Below are 26,817 nucleotides of genomic sequence, written 5' to 3'. Positions count from 1 at the left end.
CGCGGCATGTGGGATCTTCCCGGACCGGGGCACGAACCCGTGTCCCCTGCATCGGCAGGCGGACTCTCAACCACTGAGCCACCAGGGAAGCCCTCAATTTATATTTTTAATGGCTCATAATTACTGGCTTTAATTACTACCAAAATATTAGGATAGGTCTCAAGAACTACTCTTTAAATCATGTTCTACTAAAAACAAATGGTCAAAATTAATGTTCAGCTTTAGTTAACAGCATTGTACCAAGGCTAATTCTTAGTTTTGTAAATGTTCTACGGGTATGTAAGATTTTAACATATAGGGAAGATTAATGTAAGTATATAAAAAATTGTACTTTTTTTGCAACTCTTCCGTAAATCTAAAATTATCTCAAAAATAAGAGGCTAAAAAATAATAAAAGTTCAAATTCTTAGCACTTTTCTCCTTTATACTAGTAAACGGCCAGGCAAGAAAAATGGTATTTTATGTTTCCCATGTTGAGTCAGCTGTCAGATTAGTTGACTGTTTTGCTATAGTAATTACTATGAATGCTAAGAAAGATGAAGCATTTCTAGAGAAACAACTTAATAAAGTTAATAAGCATTTTTTGAGAGATGATATATATATACACACACACATATATATAAAAAGGTCAGTGCTTTGTAACTAACTCTTAGGTGAATAATACGCTTGGCTTTAAATAGTTCACAGGCACATAACATATAAAGATACCGCTCAGGGGAAAAAAACCTCAAGAAGGAATCATTGAAAACGGGTCTACCTAGGGCTTCCCTGGTGGCACAGTGGTTGAGTCCACATGCCGATGCAAGGGACACGGGTTCGTGCCCCCGCCCGGGAAGATCCCACATGCCACGGAGCGGCTAGGCCCATGAGCCATGGTCACTGAGCCTGCGCGTCCGGAGCCTGTGCTCCGCAACGGGAGAGGCCACAGCAGTGAGAGGCCTGCGTACCACACACACACACACACACACACACACACACACAAAAAGGGTCTACTAATCATTACCTCAAATCGAATCAATTATCAATCCTTTCCCCTACACAATACACAAGGTTTCATGTCTCCAAATGAACACACGTTCCAAAATTATGAAAGACAACTTTAAAAAATTTAAATACAACCCCAAGTACTAGAAACATATACTCTATTTGAGTCCAATCTTCACTGCAAAAATTTCTTGCCATGGTATTTTAGTGTCATGAAAAGCTGGCTGCCAATTTTTGTCTTTATACATAACGCAGCTAAACCGTTTAAGAATTATATAACTACATCTAATAATTACCTGTTAAGGGTAGTAGACTGAGATATGCTACTAACTAAAATTGCACTTCTGCAAACTTTTCTGTATAAGAAGTCCATTAATACCAAGAAAAGAAAAACACTCAAGGAGCTTAAGAAAATAATCATTTTAATCTATATAAACATAATTCACACCCAAACGTATTAAGTTCTGCCAGAGTTTCGGCTTTCATAACACGTCTTAATATGTTTTCTTTGTGAGCTCTGCACTGCCTCAAAAAGTAACTATCCTTTAATGACTTCAATTAGCATAAACAATCTAATTCTGTGATACCTATATTTAATCAAATACAATATATAATCATATTGTATCACCTAGAATTGTCAAGCTGTTCATGAAAGCCTTAAAAAAAAAAACCTCCAAAAGAATAAGCTATTTTGTTTATTTAACATGTAATAACTGTCATAAAGCAAAGCTTAAATATTTACTTTTCTGATAACCTGATGTATTTCCATAAGCCTTTTAGTCAACAACTTTACAAACACTTTTCCAGCAGGGAGGCCAGATCTTTGTAACTAATAAAAGATTCTAAGAGGGTGTAGGTACAATTAGGTACAATTCAGTCATAACACCATACAAAGACCTTATAAATAGTCAGGAAAAAGATGTTTAACATTATTGCTTAGTCTGATAAAATGGTGAATTTTAACCAAATTGATACCTTTATACTCTTATTTATAATGTTTCCTATACTCTTAAATCATACTGCTTAGCCAGTTATATAGGTACTGATGCAATTTTTAATCCAATTAGTTGTAAATGAATTGAAGTTTGTTAATCAACGCATATATTCCCCGTTACTACTTACTACACTACCTCAAGTTAATCCCCCCACAAAATGTAATTGCTGAGTGGAAAAAGCAATGCAGAACTTCATCTCTTTCTTAAAGATTTTCAAGTATCATAGGAACACAAATTCATGAATAAACTAATTAAAAATTTGACATTCCATCTTGCTTTACTAATTACAGGATAAAAGAAAGAAATGTAAAAACAAATGCTTCTTTACATTTCTCTGATTAACATAATATACTACGAAATGATGTAACTGTTGTGAGCTATTTTCTAGCTGCTTCAAGTATAAGACACAACTACAGTTCTATTAGTGAGGAGAAATGAATAATCAGTCTTAGGTAACTCAGAAGGGATACGGGAGGCACAAAAAGATAAACTGACTTTGGCTTGGACCTACTGTAGACCCTGAAATGCCAGATTCATCAACAACAACAACAACAAGAAAACAAGAGTACAGCAGCAAGCCACCACTTCACCACATATTAAGGATTCTGAAATAGTCAATAACTTTCTTTTCCTTCTCAACTCATTCTGTTGTATCTTCTTTTTGTTTTTCCTGGATTTTGGCTGCAGGCAGTTCAAGGCTTGCCCATTGCATAGGTTCAGCTTTTCTCATGGTAATTTCAATCTTCGTTGCAGTCATAGTTACATAACTTCGCTTTACATCAATCACCTGCAACATATCAAAGAGAATTACAGTACACCTGGGTGCTTTTATTAGTTTTAGAGGCAAGTAGGTTGAAACAATAAACAAGATTTCATGTCTATGCCTATGCCTATTGCTAAGAGTCAAAATTCCAAGCTTCTAAGGCCATTTCTATCCCTAGTTTAAACTTTTTGGTAAGAAATAATGGTAAGTTATATATCTACTTTGCATCAATGCTTACTAAAGTACTGTCTTTTATTATACAATGGTATTTTAAATATTAAGAAAAAATTCTGCTGGATTCATAATACTTACACCCCATAATTTCACATTTTGATGAAATTCCTTCTCTCCTTCAAATACAATGTGCACATTTAACTGAAAAAGAAAAAGTTGATTAATTGATCAAAACCAAAGTAAAGATTTATGATATAAAACACTGATTATAAAAATAAGAAGATACTGATAAAAATCATTTAAGCTATTTTAAGGAATTACCAATATTGTACTTTTTTTAATTTGGAAAAACCATTAACCATTTTTAAACCATTAAAAAAACAATACTGTACGTTTTTTATTTGAAAAAACCATTAATTACCAATACTATACTTTTTTAATTTGAAAAAACCAAGAAAAATTAACTTGGAGTTTCATATTGAGAATTAAGTTCCATTATTATTTGATATTCTAAGCTACTACAGTATCTCCATGCTTCAGAAATAACTACTATGCAGAAACTTTCACTTAAAATAGTTTCTGTGAAAGTAATTTCAAACTAATTTTCAAATGGGGAAAACTAAAAGATCTTAAAAACATCTCAAACAAGATCAATATTTTATAACACATTAACATCAAGAATAATGTGTAATTTTTACTCAAAGATATTTAGTGGGGCTTCCCTGGTGGCGCAGTGGTTGAGAGTCCGCCTGCCGATGCAGGGGACACGGGTTCGTGCCCCGGTCCGGGAAGATCCCACATGCCGTGGAGCGGCTGGGCCCGTGTGCCATAGCCACTGAGCCTGCGCGTCCGGAGCCTGTGCTCCGCAGCGGGAGAGGCCACAGCAGTGAGAGGCCCGCGTACCGCAAAAAAAAAAAAAAAAAAAAAAAAAAAAAAAAAGAAGGATATTTAGTGTACTTACCAATGTACTATTTGCTACTACTTGACTAAGTTCTGGAAGTGAATTTTTAGCATATACTGAAATGGTGACTTCACCCCCAGTCTGATGCCAGTCATGTCTACACGGAACAACCTTTTTCCCCTGTAATGTAAGAGAAACTTTATGAATTTACAAAGTGCCACATAATTAACCTCTTAAAAAGAGTAATTTGACCCATCTAAATTGAGAACAAAAATACCACACAAAACTGAGCCCTTAATGCTTTTAAGCACAAACAACTTCTAAAGCTCCCATCAAGAAGTTAAACCAATAAAATAAAATACAAACAATCTTATAGTTTTATGATTTAAGAACACACTTTTGAAGACTGAAGTGAAAAACACATTTGCTTAGCAGGATAAACCAGACAACATCTTAACGTCATGCATAAGAACTTGCCATTTATTTTCTACAAATTGAAATTTGGGAAAAAATAATTGATTAGTTATAACTATCTGTTGTTGTTATTGAATACTTTCCTCTCATAATAACATGCAAAAAAGGGTGAGAATTTGTGGAAGTAATCTTTTGATTACTGTTATGAAAATATTATGACCTATGAGTGACACACTGCTATAACAATAACTATCTGAAAGACAAGTTGTGATACGTTCTGTAGCTGAGGGTAATTTAATGCAGGAAACTGCGAGACACTACTATTTTAAAAAGTAATATTTATATATTCGTACAATTACACTAACTGAATTTAAATTACTTATATGACTTACTTTTTTTGCCCTTAGCCACCTGGCTTAGACACTCAATACTTGATAACTACATGCATTAAAAAATAACAAAAAATGTGTTTCATCAAGTATCATACTATGAAAACTCTTGTGCATAAAACAACATTTTATTTTTTCAAACCAAAACTTTCAAACTTTTGAACCTTGGAGAAAATACAGGGAGATTTCACTTTTTACTAATAAAACATTCCTAGAAGTTTTGTGGTAGATAAATTATTATAACCTAATGGATACATTTTTAATACCTAAACCCATGTGTTATTAAAAAGCAGAAACTATAAAATATGCAAATGTAGGCTAAATGAATTCCTAAAGTAATTTGAACATAAAGACACACATACTGAAAAGGTTCATTGTCTTGAGGTTATTAGTGCCGATACAGCACATAAAACTAATTTAAGATACATTAATAACAGCCAACAAACGTTTATTTAGCAAATAATTGCTTGCCTTCTTACAATTTAATGGGATTTTGGGGGATTATTTACACAGACACAAGTCTTTTTAAAATACTGTTAGGGAAGTAGGTACTGATGCTTTCTCTTCTCTTTTGATAAATTTCCTGGTAGCAAGCAGAGGCTTTCAAAACAATCCCAATAAAACAAGTGTGCAATCCTTCTCTTCGGCCACTAAGAGTATTTGTACATCTGTATATGGTTGAATGATGTTAAGTGGCCAAAAGAGAATCAGAAGTCTAAATGATTAATAACATCAAATGACCAGAAAAGTGATTTTTAAAAAACAAAAACTGGGAACAAGGTATGGAATTACAGAAAAACATGCTTCAATTTAGGCTAGCTTAACTATTTCACAAAAACCTACATATTTGCATCAACATACATAATGGATATTTTGATCAAAGAGCAGTGCTTTGAGAGAGCTTGACTCAGATTAACTTCAGTTTTTAGGCTCATCAAACTTTACTGTGTGACGGAGAGAAAAACTTGTTTTTTTAAATCTAAAGACAGAATAATCTCAAATCTCTTCAAAATGACTCAGATAAAAACACTCCAATAAGCTATTTTTAAAATGCTACTTACAGCATCCTTTTTAGTCCACGTGTGTTTCCCTGTTGTACAGCCCTCTTGGGTTAAGAATGTATTAAAATCAGAAGTTTTTCTTCTACAACAGCTCCAATATTTCATCCTGTAAATTATTATAGAAAAACTTCAATAAAATCTCACAATCAAGTTCAGAAGTGTTAAGTGATAAGTGACTTAACCAAAAAAGAAATAAGTGTGTAACTTTAGTATCTTACAAGTGTCTAAATTACTGAACAATTAAAACTGCCAGAAGACTATGAGAACCTACTGTACAGCACAGGGAACTCTACTCAGTGCTCTGTGGTGACCTAAACGGGAAGGAAATCCAAAAAAGAGGGGATAGATGTACACGTACAGCTGATTCACTTTGCTGTACAGTAGAAACTGGCACAACATTATAAAGCAACTACACAGAAGTTAAAAACAAAACAACACCCCCCGCCCCTCCCCCCCAAAAAAACCTTTAAAAACGACCAGAAGACTAAAGTTAAAACCAGAATGCCATTTAGTATAGCAGTTTTGGAGTTCCTGAGTGAAGATGCTTAAAACCATCACAAAATCCAAAATCAGCTTTTCACGGATAGTTTACACTCCAGTTTCCTCATGAAGCTACCATGAAGTGGTATGACCAAAGATAGAAAATGTTCGTATTTTAATAAACCAGGAAAGTGAGAACATGCAAACAACCTAAAAATAACTGTTTACACAACCTGTGATGGTCAAGCCCAAAGTAGGTGAAACGCACTATTATTTACTTGAGAAAAACCTAACACTGGAAGACAAAAATTACAGTAAAACTTTGGGTTTGAGTCCTGAAGGATATGGAAACAGAGTGGAAGATTTCAATACAGTGCTGCGTTTCTATAAACTACACCATAATATATTGAGAGGCTCTCAACTGAGAGCTGTGGAAAAGTATGGGTTTTCTCAGATGCCACAGTGTTGATGTCTTAGTGTCCCAGGGCCCAAAATTCCAAATGTCCTACAATGCACAGCACAGTCCTTCAAAGAAAAAAAAAACACCCGTTCAGCTCAAACAGAAAGTATCACACCGCAATAGAAGGGAATACAGAAAAAACATGAGGTTTGAATCACAACGGCCACTTCACTATAATTTTGTTTGTTTTCCCATGTGTAAAAAGAAGACAAAACCCACATTTCTAGGTTACTGTAAAAATTATATGACAATGTAAGTAAAATACCTAATATTGCTGCATGGCATTTAATGTTTGAAGGCATATTAACATTTCTAACATCTACCATAAAGTTTTAATTAGCCTGGTATAAGTTACCCTTCATGGAAAATAGGTACTCCAGAATGATATACACAGACTTCTTCTAGACTCTGTGGACCCTGATATGTCTAAAAGAGAAAAAGAGACAAAAAAATTAGTTTCACATCTCAATGTTACATTTCACATGTATTTGCAAGTACTGGTGACCTCTATGAACTATGAAAATGCCCAAGAGATAACAATTACCTAGAACATTCATAAATTCACCTCAGGCCATTCCAATAAGGAATGAAAAATGATTCCTTTTTGGATATGCTTAAGTTTCAGTTCCCTGTGAAAAAGGCAAATATAAAAGTAGGCAAAAGGATGTATTCAGATACTTTCAGACTTTTGCATATGAGGACACACCCAAACACATTCAGGTATGTTCTATAAATTTACAGAACAATATTGAAACCAAGAGATTAGTACTCTCATCAGAAATACAGTTATAGGATGATTTATGTGCATAGTAAACTCTGTGTGAACATTATGAATTAAAATGGAAAATCTAATAAGCAATTCTGGAAGTCCCAGATGATGACTTCTTTTTCCTACGAAGCGTAAAATGAGCTGCAGACCTATATATATATCCAGGGTTTGTCTGGAAGATCCGGGCCCCATTGCTGCTGTAGATGAAGGCTCTACAGATGAATTCACAAAAAGTTATGTTAATAAAACATAGATGCAGCCAATAGTATATTTTTTGTCTATTTTGGTATTTACAGCAACCACCCTACAGTTAGAGAAAATAGAATTCTGTACATTTACTTTTTGTAAATTCAAATTACGGGGTGTGTGTACCTCCTGAAGATATTCCATAGGCACACAAAACTCAGTATGTTAGATTCTGAACTTACATCACTACTGCCCCCCAAACCTCCTACTCTTCTTCCCATCTTATTTGATGGCACCATATCCACTCAGTCTCTCAAAGCAAAAATTCTGTAAGTCCTCTTCAGTTTCTCTTTACCCTCTACCCACATGTAGTCTATCACAAAATCCTGTCAATCTGACTTAAAAATATCTATCAGTTTAATTTGCTAAACTTCCTCATGATCACTAGCAGATTTTAGGCAATGAAACTATGCTAAAAGATTCTAATTAATTTCTCTGCCTTCAATTTCTGGACTCTACTACCTAATTAAAACATGTATCACTCTCTTGTTTAAAGTCCTTTAATCACATCTACCTCACACCATATACAATAATCAGTTCCAGGTCATTTGCACATTTAAATGTGCCTCTATATATGAGAAAATACTCATGGTCCTAAAATAACCAGATATCTTAAGTAGGATACAGAAAGCCCTAGTCATAAAGGAAAAGATGAACAAGTTGAATTTCATTAAAATTGAAGACTCTGTTTATCAAAAGCCATTAACGCCATTAAGACAGTGAAAAGGTATATAGCCTCTCAAAGGACTTGTAGCTAAAACATATAAAGAATTCCTAAAATCATTAAGAAAATGTCAAGTTAATAGAAAAACAGATAAAAAAGATTTTGGACATGTCACAAAACAGGATATCCAAATGGCCATAAACATACAAAAAGGCAGTCAACATCATTATCAGGTAAGTGCAAACTAAAACCACAATGGGTGGCTTCCCTGGTGGCGCAGCGGTTGAGAGTCTGCCTGCCGATGCAGGGGACACGGGTTCGTGCCCCAGTCTGGGAAGATCCCACATGCCGCGGAGCGGCTGGGTCCATGAGCCATGGCCGCTGGGCCTGCGCGTCCAGAGCCTGTGCTCCACAACGGGAGAGGCCGCAACAGTGAGAGGCGCGCGTACCGCAAAAACAAAAAACAAAAATACCACAATGGGAACATTCCACATCCACCAGAATGGCTAAAATATAAAAGACTGATATTACAAAGTGTTACCAAGGTGTAGAACAAAAGGAACTAGCCTAATATATTGCTGGTAAGAGCGTAAATACAACCACTTTGTAAAACTATGTGCGAGTATGTTAAAGCTAAACATACATACACACACAAACACACACACACACACACACACTCTGAACCAGCAACACCATTTCTAGTCATATACTTAAAAGAAATGTGTACATGTATCCTAAAAGTCATGCACAAAAATGTTCACAGTAACATTAATCAAAAAACTTCATAGGACAGTAGAAAGGATAAATTGATTGGTACATTCAAACAATGGCATGTTTTAAAGCAATGAAAATGAACAAATTACAGCTACATGAAACCAAGATAACCAACATTTTATTAAGCAAAGGAGGACAGACACGAATACCTGTTCCATGATTCTATTTACAGTAAGTTCAGAAGTAGGCAAAACTAATCTATGTTGATAGAAAAAAGTGGTTACCTTTGGGAGAGGAAATAATGAATGAGAGGAAGCATAAGGAGGGCTCTGCTTTGTGAAAATCCCTTATGCTTATATAGAATTAACATATTTATATATATTTAATGTTATATTTCAATGAAAAAACTTAAAATTTCTTCAATGGCCAGCATGACCTAAAGTAAGGTTTTGAGCAGTATAAAAGCCTTTCAGGATCTAGACCCTACTTATCTCTTTTAATCTCAACTTTACATCAGCAAATTTTGTACCATTGTTACTATTTTTTGTTTTCTGTATATTACTGCTATCACCTCTGCTTGGGATATCCTTTCCCTTTTTGTCCATTTATAGAACTGCCATTCACTTCTCAAAGTTCATCTAGGATACCTTTGCTCTGATCTTCCTCCATTACCCTACCACTTGCACGATATCTCCCTCACCCCCAAGAATTAATCATTCTCTTTTATCTACTACTTCTACCTTATACACATGTGAATGCATTCATATTTCCATCTCTAAATGAGCAAGGTGACGTCAAATTTAACATGAAGGAAGACTGCAAACCTGCCCCCAACCCTAACTCCATTTTCTCCTTCTCAGTTAATGGTGCACAAATCACCTAGATCAGGGGTCCCCAATCCCCAGGACTCGGACTGGTAGCAGCCCGCGGCCTGTTAGGAACCGGGCCGCACAGCAGGAAGTGAGCAGAGCTTCACGTGCCGCTCCCCATCGCTCATGTTACTGCTTGAACCATCGCCCCTGCCTCCACTCCGGTCCGTGGAAAAACAGTCTTCCACGAAACCAGTCCCGGGTGCCAAAAAGGTTGGGAACTGCTGACCTAGATGCTTCACTTCCAGTTTATTAGCAAGTCCTGCTAATACTTCCAAATATCATCCATTCCACACGTGTTTGTCATGTGCCAGGCATTGTTCTAAGCACTCAAGACACAGCAAAGAGAAAACAAATAACATTCTTTCCTTTTAAAACTTAGTTCAAAAGGGGAAGGGAAGGGAAAGTTAGATGGGATAGAGTATAAGCAAAATAAATATGTAAAACAAGTAGTGTGTAATAAGGTGGTAAGTGCTGTGGAGAAAAAAGGAGAGTATGGAATGTTGGAGGGTGTGTAATATTATATAGAGTAGGCAGAAAGAAGCCTCACTGAGATGTCTGAATACATCCTACATTTAACCACTTCTCAAAAACATATCCTAATGCCTGGTCTCCAGAGTAGCACCCTAGCTGGTTTTCCTTCCCGATTCCACTCCTGCCCCATTAAATTTGCCACTTATCAGCCAAAGACATCTTTTTCAAAGCCCCTCCTTAAACAGACAATGGCTTCCTATTACACTTAGAATAAAGCCCAAACCCCTCACTGTAGCTTATAAGGACGGACCTCCATAATCTTGCCTGCCTCTCATACTCTCTACTTTCGCACGCTTATCAAGCCCCCACTGACCTTTCTCATGATTTCTCGAGTAGCCAAGCTCTAATGCCTCTACACATACTACTCCCACATCTACTCCACGGTTTACATAATTCATCTGCTACATTATTCAGAATTCTGATTTAGTGTCACCATATCAGAAAGGACTTCCCTGACAAGTGCACTTAAATACTTTTACTCTATCTCCTTGTCTGCTTAATTTTCTTCAAGTCTACCTAAATTCACAGCATTTAAAAACTTGTTATCCTTCCCCCAAAATTAGAATATCAGCTCCATAAGAACAGAGATTTTGCTTTATTTAATACTATATTCCCAGCCCCTAAAACAATGTCTGGCACATAGTAAGTGTTCAGTAAATGCTGACTGAATTAGAACTATTTATTCCCATGATCTATTAGACACGGTGCTCCTTAGAGACAGTCTCTTATCCATGTTAATAGCCCTGCTCCATGGAATAGTGCCCAACACATAAAAGACACCCAAATGTTTGTCTAATTAAGTCAATTACTCTCTTTTCTCAAAATTAAAAATTTACTTCCATGACACAAACAAATTTTACAGTATTTACCTTTGAACACCCTCCATTTTTACATGAGGTTCCAATCTTAATTTCATCACTGTCTTCTTCTACAACAAAGAAAAAAACCAAAATAGAAACATTAAAATAGAAGTTTACTGTAGTGCTATTCTTAAAAAGTAAACTATTCCATAACATAAGTATTTAATAAAATAATCTAAATACAAAAAAACCTGATTTTTAAAATGATTTTAGATAACTAAGTTTTCTGTGTGACCTTTCATGTAATGCACTTAAAAGCTAATAAGAAACCAACTATCATGAGTAAGTCTTGCCTATATCCCCAAACTGATATATGACATGACACATTTCTATTCTACAATGCAAGACTATATCCAATAACTTAACCTTATGTAAAAGAGAAATCATGAAAGGGTTACTTTTTTCCCCAGATACCAGGTGTAGGTCAGAGAATACTGAATATATTTTATATCACGCACAATGAAACATTTACAACTATCAAAAAATTTTAACTCACTGTTAAAAAGTAATGAGTAATAGAAGAAAAAATTTTTAATTAACAGGTTCTCATTTTTATTAAAGACAAAATGGAATAATCCACATATTCATTTTGTGGTTTTACCAGCATTCAGGAAACCAAAATCAAAAATAAGTTCTTTACTACAACATACTCCTTCTTTTTTTTTAATTGGGGTATAACTGCTTTACAATATTGTGTTAGTTTCCGTTGTACAATGAAGAGAACCAGCTGTATGTATACATATATCCCCTCCCTCTTGGACCTCCCTCCCGCCCCCCTCAATCCTATCTATCTAGGTCACCACAGAGCACCAAGCTGAGCTCCCTACGCTATACAGCAGGTTCCCACTAGCTATCTGTTTTACACATGGCAGTGGACATATGTCAATCCCAATCTCCCAATTCATCCCCCATCTCCGTCTGAGTCTACACGTCCATTCCCTACGTCTGCATCTCTATTCCCACCCTGCAAATAGGTTCATCTGTACCTTTTTCTAGATTCCAAATATACGCGTTAACATACATTTGTTTTTCTCTTTCTGACTTACTTCACTCTGTATGACAGTCTCTAGGTCCATCCACGTCTCTACAAATATACTACAATGTACAATGTACTACTTTTTCGCATTTACATACAGTAAACTACACTGCTCCTATCTCTTTTAGATAATTGGTTAATTGAACAGAAAAAATTACAAAATACAAAACAAAATCTTACCTTTCTTATTTTCTTCATTCCCCGATGATAGTTTAAGTTTATCAAGTGCTTGTTTTAGGGAGGCAGATATTTTTAATTCCAAATTTGTCATTGGTTCATCCGGGCTGGAGAATTTGGAAACTCTATTACCATTATTGATGTACCAAAATATTTCTTTGTACTAAAAATATACTTAAGGCTCCACTTACAATACGCCAAATGCCTTGTCAATCAAGGTTTTCTCTTTAAAAAGTATTTTACAATAACTGCTATTAATACAGCTACATTTCTAAGTCTTAGCAGAAAAAGTTCTGATATTAAATATCAAATAATCATGCTATTGTCAACACATTAAATTATTAATCAGTAGGGCTAATGGGAAGGAAGTAAAGAGTAAGAATACAAATTTGTTAAGATGAGCAACTCCAAGGAAGGGACTGCGAAGTACCTTTACATTCCATGCCTAAGCAAAACACTGAGCATGTAATGGGCAATAAACAGGTACTAAGTGAATCCATATCCCTACTGGTAGAGATAGTTCACTTTATGTGGACACTAGTATATGCATCTATAAATTCAGATACGGTTATATCACAAGGCAGTTTTAGTAGGGTTAAAAAAACAGTAACAACAATGTCCCCTAACATTTCACAATGGTTTAGTGTTATATGTACAATCTGGTTAAGGCACTCAATAAGTATTAAGAATATTAATAAATGTAACAATAAAACTGAAAATCCTAGGTTATTCATTCTACATCCTTAATGAAAAACCTACTGATATAGGAGGCACTAACAAAGTACACAAAAACCTATATCCTCTGTCTCTACAATACTATCTAATGAATTTACGATAAAATATTTAATTTCTCTCACTTTCTCTTAAGTGAAATTAGGAGTCCATAATTTAAAAAAAAATTAACTCATCCTGTCAATTATAGTAGACTCCACTATAATATTTAATAATGAGCCATGCCAAAATTCTTGGCTTTTTCTGACATTTTTTTCCCACTGGCAAATCAGCCTGTAAGGCATTTGATAAAATTTCTCATGATATGAATAAGCTGGATATAGAATAAAATCATCCTAAGTAGTTTGGTTAAAAAAACAAAATAAACATCAGAAAGTCTCGTTGGGTTCTTATCTTGGTCAGGTATAATTCAAGATGCTATAAATTTATTTACCTAAGATCAATAAAGAAAAAGCTGGGAAAATCATGAGTCCGCAGTGTGAATAAAAATATCAACAAAGGCCATGTTTGAGGCCAAAAACCATCGTTTTTTTAAGTCCTGTATTTTGGTTCTAAAACAATTCAATACTCACGTGCAATATGAAGAAGACCTGGTGTACCCAACATGCATGTGTGGGATTGTAAAACAGTCTCTAGTGGATCAGGAGGTGAGTATGAAGTACCTGTGTAATTCTACTGCAAAATGACTAAAAGCTATTTTAAAAGTACTTTAACAAATATGCCATGTAAATTGAATACATTAAAAATTGATCAGTAATGAGATTAACAGTTTTTAGGCAAACTGTTAAAAGATGAGTGACTAGGCTTGTTCTAAGTGGCAAAATATGGACAAATGAAAGAAACAGAATTTGACTCAATACAAGGAAAAGTTAAATACTGAGTTAATAACATTAAAATGAATTGCTTTAAAATAGAAGTAAATTCTTCTTCAATAGAATTATTTGAAAAGAAATTAAATATTTTTCTATCAAGAATGTTCTAGAAATTATTTAAGAAACAGTGGTAGATTGGAAAGGAAAGCCTCTAAGTTCTTTTTCAACTCAAACTGATTCCCTGACAAGGCCGATTCTTTTACAGAATTCCACTATGCCACCGCGAAAAAGATACACACCAAGGCACAAGAAAGATGTGTGGCTCCCCCACCCTTAGCATAACTGAGTACACAGTGAACAAATCTGTACTGCAGTTCTACTGTGTATATGCTCTCAAGGGAATAGAAATGAAAGGTATTATCTAAGAGAAAACCAAATGGTTCAAAAGTGGGTGAACTACACAGTAGCTGCAAATGATATTACGCAAAATCAGAAGAGGAAACACCAGGAACAAATGCTATTATTCAAGTGCGACAAAAGTATACAACTGTATAAAGTATACCTTGGCCTTTTTATTGCTTCTATTGGTTTAGGGGCTTGAATGATATGCTCCTGAAATTTGGGTTTCAATTCAGATAGTTCTTTCTTCTCAGTAGTCTTGACTTCAGGTTTGACTGGCTCGGGTGGCTTCTCACTATTATGCCTTCCTTTCGTACAGCCCTGTTGGTGAGAGGTATTCATTCACTGAGAGTTAGCCTATCACCTACTTCACATGCTATGACAGAAATACTATTGTTCAATTCTTTATTAATAAATTCAAGGGCATGTTTTCTCCACTTTTAACACACTGACTTATTTTAAGAAACTAAAAATAGAACTCTAAACTTAATATATTTGTAAATGAGTTCTTACATGCGAATAATGCATTAAAAACAGGCCTTTAGGGCTTCCCTGGTGGCGCAGTGGTTGAGAGTCTGCCTGCCGATGCAGGGGACACGGGTTTGTGACCCGGTCCGGGAAGATCCCACATGCCGCGGAGCGGCTGGGTCTGTGAGCCATGGCTGCTGGGCCTGCGCGTCCGGAGGCTGTGCTCCACAACGGAAGAGGCTACAGCAGTGAGAGGCCCGCGTACCGCCAAAAAAAAAAAAACCAACAACAAAAAAAACCAGGCCTTTAAATTACACTTAATAAATATCTACTATACTTATTCTATAAAGGTGCAGCATAAACTTGTTTACAGAAAACAAATTCTGGAGATCTCACACAGAGAATTCTACTATTTATATAAAAGGGCCCCAATTTGAGTCTCAGTTCTCCTACTACCTACCTATATAACCTCGAGCAAGTTAGTTAATCTTTTTTTTTTGAAACCACCAGTTAAAACTTTATTTCTTTCTAAATCACAAAGAATAAGGCATAATCATTTTACAGAGAAATTAAGTTTAAATGTTTTACTTCTATTAACAACAAGGGTAGTTGATTTCAACAGATCTCAAATTCCAAAAGAGTTCATATAGAGAAAGAGACATACATGGCTCCAAAAACTTTATGATTTTTAAAATTATTTTTAATTACTTATTTTTTAATTGGAGTATAGTTGCTTTACAATATTGTATTAGTTTATACTGTACAGCAAAGTAAGTCAGCTATACATATACATATAATCCCTCTTTTTTGGATTTCCTTCTCATTTAGGTCACCACAGAGCACTGAATAGAGTTCCCTGTGATATACAGTAGGTTTTCATTAGTTATCTATTTTATACATAGTATCAATAGTGTATATATGTCAATCTCAATCTCCCAATTCATCCCATCCCCCCTCTTTCCCCCTTGGTAGCCATTCGTTTGTTCTCTATGTCTGTGTCTCTATTTCTGCTTTGTAAATAAAATCATCTATACCAATTTTTTGAGATTCCACATATATGCGTTAATATATGATATTTGTTTTTCTTACTTCACTCTGTATGACAGTCTCTAGGTCTATCCATGTCTCTACAAATGACCCAATTTTGTTCCTTTTTATGGCTGAGTAATATTCCATTGTATATATGTACCACATCTTCTTTATCCATTCCTCTGTTGATGGACATTTAGGTTGCTTCCATGTCCTGGCTATTGTAAATAGTGCTGCAAGGAACACTGGGGTACATGTGTCTTTTTGAATTATGGCTTTCTAAAGTCAGTTTCCTCATCAGTAAAATGGAGGCAATGGCATTCAGATCTTTTTTGAGAGGATTAAATAAAACAATAGAATACTTCCCATATCTGGCAGGTGGTAAACATTCAATAAATGCTAGCTACCTTTTCTATATTCCATTGAGTTATACATACATTTTAACATCCCTGAAATCATAAGGTAAATCGTATGTCATTTAATTAACAACTTTAGATTTCTTTCTTAAGGGTACACAAAATAACAGTGCATCTCTATGGTATCTTAGATATGATAAAAATTTACTGTTCCTAACTGAAAATGCTTTAAATTGTTGCATTCCTTCTTTCTGATGGTCTTTTAAGACTACTAACATCAAACAACAAGAACCTACTGTATAGCACAGGGAACTATATTTAATATCTTGTAATAACCTATAATGGAAAAGAATCTGAAAAAGAATAGGTATATATATAACCGAGTCACTCTGCTGTACATCTGAAACTAACACAACATTGTAAAATCAACTATACTTCAATAAAAAATAAATAAAAAGCTAGAGGAAAAATAGTAAGCTGTAAGAAAAAATTCTAGGCTGTAATTTTAATGTATATAAAGGAACAAAGTACACTAGAAATTAAAAAAAAAAGGCTGCTATTAAAAATAAACCTAGGGCTTCCCTGGTGGCGCAGTAGTTGGGGGTCTGCCTGCTGATGCAGGGCACGCGGGTTCGTGCCCCGGTCTGGGAGGATCCCACATGGCGCAGAGCGGATGGGCCCGTGAGCCATGGCCGCTGAGCCTGCATGTCCGGAGCCTGTGCTCCTCAACGGGAGAGGCCACAACAGTGAGAGGCCTGCGTACCGCAAAAAGAAAACAAACAAAACCCTAAACTGACAAGTGGTTAATTAATATCTTGAAACTTTAATCTCAAAAACAGATAAATTCCTTATTTTAAATGCCATAGAAGGGAGGTGAGTAAAAGAAAGGTACTATGTGTGAGTTAACAGGGACTAGTCAATAGATGCCCAAAATCAGACTCCTCAACTCTGGAGCTCCCCATAATATGTACTTTTTGGGAGATAATCTAGGGGAAAAGAAACCCATTAATACTTACTGCAATGCTTAAAAAATCAGAAAAATCAGTTGTTCTTCTCTTACAGCAAGACCAACCCTAAGAAACATAAGAGGGAAAAAAAAAAAGAAAACTCTATTTGTATGAGAACCACAACCCACTAAAACACTCTATTTGGATTTATCTCCTTGAATCCCGAAGTAACCTGTATACACATAGTTTTATAATTTTTAAGTGTTAGAAATAATTCACCTAATCAAGTGAAATGATTAGTTTTTGACTTAAAAAATGAATTAACCAATATTAAAAGTGGTTTGTGCTGTGACCCATCATGAAAGGAAGCACCTTGAAATATGGAAACAGAAATTGCCTGTTTTCAAGAATAGTGCTTGATTTTTAGAAGAAAAGCAATCTATAATTTCTAAAAACTATTTTAAAGGATCTAGGGAGTAAGTGAAGTGCTTTACTTTAAAAATCCATTAAGTTAGAGATAATAATTATAATAATTCAGTTTCTAAACAAACTCAGCATAGTTGTTCCTCAACAATAAACATTCTATTTTCAGAAAAACATTAATTCATGTAGTAGCTTAAGCACTGTTAGATCTTTCAAGGTTAAATGATCTTTTCAGCTAGAAGCATACAAATATAGAAACTGTAATGCTGTATGAGATTTCTGAACGAAGTATCAAGCAGCTAAACAATAAATGGTTTTAAGTTATCACCTATAATTCCAATGTAGTACAAAGAATAAGGAAATAAAAATGCACCAGTCTCAAAGCTTGGGATGTCTCAAATTCGGACTAAGAGTCAGCTTTGCACATATCCATCTGGGCCTCACTGTTTTTCTCAATGTATGCATGAAGAGTTTGGTAGTGACTTTTTTCACAATATGCCCTTAAAGTTTTTTAAAAGGAAAATGTTAAATATTCTACAATTCATATTTTCCTTTATTCTGAAATTTAATTTTTTTACTCTGAACTGAAATATAGATCAAAAATTACTAGTTATTACAAAATTAAATATAAGGTTTAACTAATATAGATAATATTGTCACCAGTAAAGTTATTCTAATATGAAAAAAGCTTTACTGTCTCAATTCTATATGAAGAATTAGGTATTCTGGGAATATTGGGGTACATTCATGACATAGATTGTTCCCAACTGCCGATCTGAGATCTATGGTAGTCCTCAGTAAAATGTGAAAAGGTAATTAAAGTATGTAAGCATAAGGTTGCAAACTGTCTTTTCTTAAGGACTGCTCTTTTCCCTGAATATGCCTTTTCTAATTTAAATATTAAAATGGTTTTTTTTTTCTGTTAATGCAATGTTTAACTTCTCACTTGATTAAATAGAAAACTGACAACAGCAGACACCATACTGATTTATGTATTTTCCCTGAAATCTACTGGGCTGTGGAATTCAGTAGGCTTGAAAAATCTAAGTCTTCAAATGTTTATAAAGACAATAATAAACAGTAGAATCGGAGTAGAGATTCAAAATCGGAGTAGAGAAACAAAAACACTTCAAAGTAAAATCAGTAAGTTTAATTAATCAGAGTAATTAACAGTTGGGTAGTAAAAAGAGGAGCAATGGATTAAATGACTAGAAAGTTAGTGACATCATTACTAGCAGCAGCAAACTTGAAAGGCAGGCTATTTTTGGAATAGGGGTCACTTCAGAACTCGTCTGTGCTTGCCAATGACACAGATAAATGAAAATATGTTGCATAAGTCACTGGCATAGAGGTGACAAGAATAAATTAAGGACAAGAATGAATGAGCTGAATGAGAGAAAACAGGAAGCCAAATCTGAGAAGTGAAGTATGCCCATGGTTAGGAGACAGGAGGAAAACATCATAGGAAAACAAAGTAAAACAAGAAAAGCAAACACAGAATAAATGGCAATTTAGGAAAGATAAAATCCCCTCAACCCCAGCAAAAATAAGTATTCCCACAGAACCACAGTTTCCATCCCCATAAAAGCTTGTAAAGAGGCTAAAAAGATGTAAGGAAGAGTCAGATCATAATTTGCCCTACTGAACGTTTGTTCTGTTTTTCTCACTCAGAACTAACCATATTAACATAAACTTGCTATCTGCTTGTACCGTTGTTTATATGTAGCTAACAGTTAAAAACCAGTAAGGTCCAACTGCTCCCTGAAAGGTAAAATTAGAAATTCAAAGGGCATCGATAATGTATAAACACATAGGACTGTTTATGTTCCTAAGAATACCTAAAACCATGGCAGCCACACTGCAACAGTTTCTTTTGAGATATACAAGGGAAAATGTACCACATTATCATCAATTTTAAAAGATCAATAAACCCAACACAAAAAAACCTGATCAAACAATATTCTATTATTTCTCTAAATCTACAGAACATCAAGGAAAACAGGTGGCATCTCTTTTCTGTACAGTATTACTCTAAACTTTCATGTCTGTCCCAAGAGTGGCACTGTTAAGTATTTATAATAATGTTCCCTAAAATTCAGAGCTGCTCTTATTAAACAGCACCTGCCTGATATATTGAAAGATTAAGAAGTGTTATGGCTTCTACAATTGCTTTCATTTTACTCAAAGTGAAGAAATGAGGGGCACTGAAAGTGAGAATTGGGATAAAAGTAACAATTTTATAACTGGAAAAGCCCTTAAGATCACCATCTACTGTCCTCTTTGCCTTTAGTGGAGCACTTGCTCAAAGCACCCCAAAATGGTCATTAAGAAAGCAGAGAGTCACAAGCTGAGGAAAAAAAAATGAGAAATTCAAGATTTAGTATTATACTTCTGAGTTTACTATACAAATGTGAAAAGACTGAAATGTATCAAGTTCCTACCTTTAATGCATCATGAAAGACTGGAACGCCTGGGTGGTATGTGCAAGCGTCTGGTCAAAAACAAAAGAAAAAAAAACACTTTATAATGAAGAAAAATCATCATTTCCTTCAGTGTTAACATATAATCCTTTTTCCATATGCAGGTAATACTTTTCTTTTCCTTAAAAATTCAGTAATGCTCGAATTTGATGCATGACACACAGTGCTTAATATAACATTGTATTAAAATAGTAAAGGTTAAAATTCTAATTTGCGTAAGAAAGCTATAAATAAAAACACAAATAGTTCAAGTATAACAAATTATATTTTGTATTCCTCTAATCTTCGTTGTAAAATTTTTTAGTACCCGAACTTCAAGCTCTAAATTTTGACCATCATACTCGGTTTTTACAAAAATACTATCAAATTTAAATGTTCTTATGTGCATCGATCCATAAAGGTTGCCCAAGGGATTACCTAAAAAGATATTTTGGAAGAAAAGGTTCAAATTTTAAAAAACTGATACAATATCTAATTGTTAATTTAATTTTCCTACACAGGTGTCAATTCCTAGATATAAACCTCATTAAAAAGAAGTTTAAATTCTACAATCTATTTTCAGGCTTGTCAATGATTGTTAGTCTATTATTTCCCTACCCCTTCCCCATTATACCACCAAGTTTTATTTAACTCTTATGAAAATGGACTTATTATAGTCTGCAATATACAGAATTACATTTTAAAAAACAAAACAACAGATAATAGACACACTTATTCCCTAGCTAGATAGCACCATGAGCTCAGAAAAAGCAGGTCAGCTCCACACCTGTGCAATTTTCTTATAAGGCTACTTTGCTCAAACTTTCACGTCTGTTTAGCTCTCAACTGTCTACAACCTCTGACTCCTGGTGTCGCAAAATGATTAATTTCTGGTACTTTTCTCCCTATCGCTGTATTAAGTCAGTATGTTTTCCTTCGTTACTACCTAGAGACCATTCTAGCTAATGAAGCAAGAAAAGTGTCAGGTATTTTCATGGTACAGTAAGTAAGCCCAGTTTAGGAAGATGCTATTAATTAAGGGTAGTAGTGGGGCTGAGGGCTGAAAAAGGAGATTCAAAGTAAAAATGAATATGCAGAGGAATATGAAGTTGAGAGGGGAATCAAAGTAGAGAACAGGTAGAATATTTTCAAATATCAAATTTACATACAGTCAGAGGCATAAAACACATGTCTGACACAGTAAGAGGCATGATCATAATAATGGACAGTTCTGGCAGAATGGCAGCAGGAGTGAGTCAGGTCTTAACCATACAACTAGTATAAACAAAATTTGAAAATCACTGCTAAATAACAAGCAGATGGACATTTTCATCTTTAGTGTTTCTTTTCTTTTTAAATCAGGTTTGCCAGTTTTGCCCAAAGTAATATTATGGGCAAGAAGCTACAACACAGTAGCGATTAAGAGCCAAGGGCTTTTAACACTGAGTCCGACACTGGCTCAAATTCTGCCTCTGCCTCTTGCAACTGTTTCAGTTTCCTCACACGTGTGGATTGAATAAAATATTGTTTGTGAAGAGGTGTTTCTTCCAGAATAGCTGTTTTTAACATACGCAAGTTACCATGTCTCTTTAAAACACTCATTTAACTTTTGTTTCAAATGAAAATGTCGTATCATCTTAGAAAGGAGTCTTCTTATTTTAGTCAATACACAAGGTCAAACCTCTCCCATCCTATAAAACTTTCTCCTAATCAAGTCCACAGTTTTCTATTAGCTCTTGTCCTTACTCCCTAGCCCCATTTTCCATCAACCAATTCACTTGGAGTATTTATTCTAAGTCTCTAATATAACCCCAATTTTGCTAAAGCGGATAAACTTTAAGCAACCTTAATGGAACTCTGCTGAATTTAATACGGTTGACGCTCAATGCTTGAGACTGTCTACTCCTCTGATTTTTCTGGCTTCCCCCATCTCTTTCCTGGGCACTGTACCATTTCACACACACAAAGCTGACTTCCAAAAAATTGGCTGTACCTCCCCTTAAAATTAGGCTGGTACATAACACCCTATAAATAAACATACTGTCCCATTCAACAAAGCATCAGTCTTCCCTTCAATATTAAAGTAAAATGTGTACAGACACTAAAGCAATTTACTTTTTACACAGGCTACCAACAGTAAAGGGCTTTGAAATCCCTCATTCCTCGATGTTTTCATCCACTTAAGTCTCACAGTTTTCTACCTGAACTTCATATTAATATCATAAAAACGATTAAACTTATCTTTTTCCTCAGAATCCTACCAAAGATCTTATCATTTTAAATTATGTCCCCAATTCACCTGTGCACCAAGATAAACATTGAGACATCTCAAGAGGTGAAAAAGATTTTTTAAGTATCAATTTTAATCTTGTACACAATGAAGAACCATGTTGCTACCATGCTGAACTGTGCTTCTCTATTAAATGCGTATAACACTACACACTTCACAGAGTTGCTGTGAAGGTTAAATGAAATAACATAATAAAGTGATAGACCAATGTCTGGCATATAGAAAACATACAATAAATGCCAGTCGAATTGAGAAAGTGTTACAATGCTTACAATTTTCAAGGATTCAACTCACTTCTTTATCCCATTCACCTATCAAAATTCAAATCCACTGGTCAGGTTCTATTCTTCACCTAGTCTAATCACTAACTTTCACCTTACATCCTTAACTCTACACCTGGGTGCTGTAGAGGACATTCAATCACTGTATCCTATAGACCGCATGGTACTAAATGGAAAGGCCACTGCAAAAATACCCAACAAACAGGGCTACAAAGTAAAGGATGAGGAATGTATCTCCCATTTGGGCGGATGTATCAAAACTTAACAGCGTAAAAATACAAAATAATTTTCTTAACCAAGAACGTTTTAAAGAGTAAGGTTAAAACAAGTGAGTAGGTCGAATGAATAAATCGACAGCAGGCTTTCAGACAAATAAACTTCTATACTAATAGAAAGAGGCCGAACTTAAACGCTAGGATAACCCGCCCGGGTTAACGCTAGGATAAGACCTTCCAGGCAACGTCGGTCTGTCTCTGACACACGGACCCAGCAAATCAACCGCAAAGCGAGCCCAGAGCACCTGGTTAACTTTTGATTCCTTTAAGAGACGCTGTTGGGGGGGGGGGGGGCGAGGATAAACATGCTCTAAATTCCAGGCCAATTAGAGAGTGAGCGGACGACTTAGGCAAACACGTGCGCCCGAGGGGCAGTGGGTCCGTGGGTCCGGAAGCTGCAGCGGGAGGGGTTCAGACGTCGCTGCCTGAGCGCCCCCAGAGCGGTCCCGCGCCCTTGGGCGGTCAGGCGGGAGGAGAGGCCCGGGGGGGGTGGCGCAGCGCGGTGCCGGCTTGCGCGGAGACCCGGGATGCCCTCCGGCCCAAGGGCGTCCACGGGAAGAGGTAGAAGGGTGGGAGGGCCAGCGGCGCGCTTTTCTTACCATCGGAATTGGTCTCGGGATCGAAGCGCTGGCCGCAGCCTCGGTTGTAGCACAGCAGGGCCATTTTCTCTTCCCACCGCTCCGGGTCAGGGCCAAACGCCCAGAACCGCCAGACACTGCCTTTACAACTCCCCTGTCGCAACCACCCGTCTGCAGACTGGGGCGGCTGCCGGCTTCCGGAAACGGCCAGTTCCGCTTCACGAACCTTCGCGAATTTTCCGGTCGCGCAGGCGCACAGGCGATGGGAAGAGGCGGAGGAAGCGCGGCGGCCGGCCTTAGGCGGGGGCCCCTCTAGGTGGGACTACGATGGGTAGGGGGCCGGGGTCGGAGATGCAGCCAAGATATTTGCCGGAGAGAAACCTTAAAGGCTGGAAATGTAAGCATCCGGGGCACTGATGCGCTCTCTCCGGATCTCCTCACTCATTGGCTGCGGGTATCTCGCACAGCGAACGGACCGCCCCGCCCTCTCGGCCCCGTAGCCAGTCATCCTGCTTCCTTTCGAGACTGAAATTACCCCTAAAAGCCTGGTCGATATGTTTGCTCCTTAGCTGCCTGAGAGTGATTGTAGAGTCGTTCAGTATTTCCGAATCCTCTTCCTGGAACGTGGTTGCTTAATAAATGATGAGGCGGATGGTGGACGAATCTCCCTCTGTGCCTCCACTGGCCTGATCTCAGAAGCATTGAAGAAGTGTAGGCATCGGGAGCAGTTTCGGTAACGAATTGTGGTCATATCACATTGAAAATACAAAGCACTTGAAAATTAGAATATCAAGGAGAAATGTTGCTCAATTACAGCGCTAAAGTGGTCACTATTGCTCTAAGACGCTGGGGTAATTGTTATTGTTTCGTGTTAGCTTCCATTTAATCATTTTGCGATGCTGAATTCTCCAATCCTGGATCATCTGGTAAGATTCTATCAAGAGCATCTTAAAAAGTGTAGTGATACATTAATGGGCACACGCAAACAACCCTAGTTCCAACTTGTATGTTTACCAGACTTGGTGTATTTGAAATAAAAGCAAATGCTTCTTGATAACAGGTATACTGAACAAAATGGGAATATCAGTATTTGTCAAGTAGAAGTAAAAAGCTATACAATATTTCTAACGATCCCAAGTCTGTTCATGAGAAATGAGTTCAGTCCTCCCACCCCAATGAAGAAGACTTTTCATTTTCCATATTCCGTTCCTCCATACCTAGAAGTATTAAATTTCTATGTAGTCATTCTAACATAGATATATACAATATTGTATTCTCCTTTATTTTACCTAAGGAGTATTTTTCTGTTTTGTTTCATAATCACATTATGAATGATGAGGTAGATTTCTGATGAATAAATTCACTATAACCATTCTTCATTTAATCTCACCAACTTTATTATACAATAAGCTTCAGTGATAAACTTATTGTATGCTGTTTTTCTTATTTTAGATTTTTGAGAAGTAGCAGTAAGGTGTATGAACTGAAAAAACAAAACAAAACACAACCCCACAACATAAGAGCTGTGAGTTGAGTTTTATTCTGAGTATTATAGAGGACTTACGCCCAGAGCAGCTCTGAGGAACTGCTCTGAATAAGTAGGGGGAGGAGCCAGTGTGTGTGTGTGTGTGTGTGTGTATGTGTGTGTATGTCTGTGTGTGTGTGTATGATTTTGGATAGGGAATACATGCAGTCAAGCACACATCTCAATAAAAGGTTATTGCTAGCCAGGAGGAACAAGTATCTCAGTTAATGATTTTAGTGCCTTTTTTTTTTTTCATGTAAGGGAAGATGCAAGATTTTGGTTTCATTAAAATTCTTCCTGAGATATCTAACTATCTAGAGGACCTATTTTGCCAAAGCACAGAGTGCCTCATCCTGTTCTTCCTCTTTAATTCCTTTCAGGGTGTACTGCTGGTCAGTGACTACAGTTGCTAATGACTTGATCCTTGTAGAAGTGAATGGTGTGTGACATTCTTTGTTTTGCAAGGACTTAAGCCTTTTAAAATAATTTTGGGACTTTAAAGGTATATACTGTCAATTGTATCCAAAAAGGTGGTATTAATTTGCTTTTTCACCAGCCATGGATGTGAGGAGGAGCGATGAAGAGGTTTAAAAAGTTGGTTGTGGCCAAATCCACTTTCTGAGTAGCCTAGCATTATCATAACATTGCACTGTTTATCAGTAAGCTAACTCATTTAAATGGCTTTAATGTTTATTGTCAGTTTTTTTCAACTATAGCATTTTACAATCAGAAAATAATAAATGCTTATAATAGATAATTTGAAAATATAGAAATGTATGAAAAATAAATCAACAATAATTCTACTTCTCAATAAGTATTGAGATCACTAAAATAACTGATAAAATTATTTCCAGTGGTTCCCCCCTCCCCCCAGGCAAGTATTGGTATGAATGTTAAAAAAAAAAAACAGAACTGGAGTCATAGTGTCTACAGAAGTTTAAATTATTCTTAGTAAGAAAAGAAAGTATAGAGACAGTGCATTCCACTTCACCCCCAACACTTTATGTCCATTCCCACACTCCAGTGCTGACTACCAGGAACTGTTCAAGAAACTTTGTGGTGGTAACATGCATAATTTATATAGCCTTTAAATCCAGCTCCCACCTCCCTACCCCCCAACACACACGAACTATTACATAGTATCTTGAGATTTTTCCCATGCTATGAAAGCAGTGCTGTAGAATAGCTGAAAGTGGAAAGTGGACCTTTGGAGTCAGACTGGGATTCAAATCTTAGCTCTGCAATATAGTGCCTAAAAGACTTTAATCATTTCAGGAAATCTGTCTAGACTTCAATTTTCTTTTCTGTCAAATGTAAATCATAATAATTCTTTAGAGATCTTGTAAATGTTGCTAGTGTTAAAAGCATGGAAATCAGTTAAAGTGTGGAAATCACTTGTAAAGCTCTTTAGTGCATTGCCTTGTGCATGGTAGGTGCTCAATAAATGAAAACTATTTTTACTTTGAAATGTTCTACAGAAATAGCATGACCAAATGGTATTCAATCCTACTGCCACAAATACCAATATTTTCTTAGATGACATAGGCATTCTTTGTTGTTGCACATAGATGTGGCTTCCAATATTTTTCTTTTGTAAATAATAATATGATTAACATCCTTATATACAAATATTTGTATCTCCTTTTTTCTCAGCTTAGATCCTTGAAAGTGGAATTTCTATGTAAAATAATATGAACAAATTTAAGATGAAATATACACCTATGCTACTTTCCAGATAGATTATACAAATTTA

General features: G+C 36.0%; 1 protein-coding gene across 2 annotated transcripts; it reads right to left on the bottom strand.

Moving 5' to 3' along the window:
• Nucleotides 1-1,389: 1,389 nt before the first annotated feature.
• On the bottom strand, nucleotides 1,390-23,869 carry CHORDC1 (cysteine and histidine rich domain containing 1). 2 transcript variants are annotated; one of them, XM_029208622.1, is made up of 11 exons: nucleotides 23,561-23,869; nucleotides 20,098-20,147; nucleotides 17,303-17,359; nucleotides 14,597-14,754; nucleotides 12,494-12,597; nucleotides 11,287-11,345; nucleotides 6,977-7,047; nucleotides 5,682-5,787; nucleotides 3,878-3,997; nucleotides 3,055-3,117; nucleotides 1,390-2,766 (listed from the first exon to the last, which is right to left on the bottom strand). In XM_029208622.1, exons 1-11 carry the CDS (start codon nucleotides 23,622-23,624, stop codon nucleotides 2,620-2,622), a joined length of 999 nt encoding a protein of 332 aa, XP_029064455.1. In that variant the 5' UTR covers nucleotides 23,625-23,869; the 3' UTR covers nucleotides 1,390-2,619. The 2 variants fall into 2 exon arrangements, with proteins under 2 accessions (XP_029064455.1, XP_029064456.1); XM_029208623.1 differs by lacking the exons at nucleotides 17,303-17,359; nucleotides 20,098-20,147; nucleotides 23,561-23,869 and adding an exon at nucleotides 14,947-15,063.
• Between the last annotated feature and the right edge of the window lie 2,948 nt (nucleotides 23,870-26,817).

The sequence above is a fragment of the Monodon monoceros genome, unplaced genomic scaffold (assembly GCF_005190385.1).
Source record: "Monodon monoceros isolate NGI ecotype Baffin Bay Population unplaced genomic scaffold, NGI_Narwhal_1 Super_Scaffold_7, whole genome shotgun sequence".
Taxonomy (NCBI): Eukaryota; Metazoa; Chordata; class Mammalia; order Artiodactyla; family Monodontidae; genus Monodon; species Monodon monoceros.
This window is presented reverse-complemented; position numbering and strand designations above follow the sequence as displayed.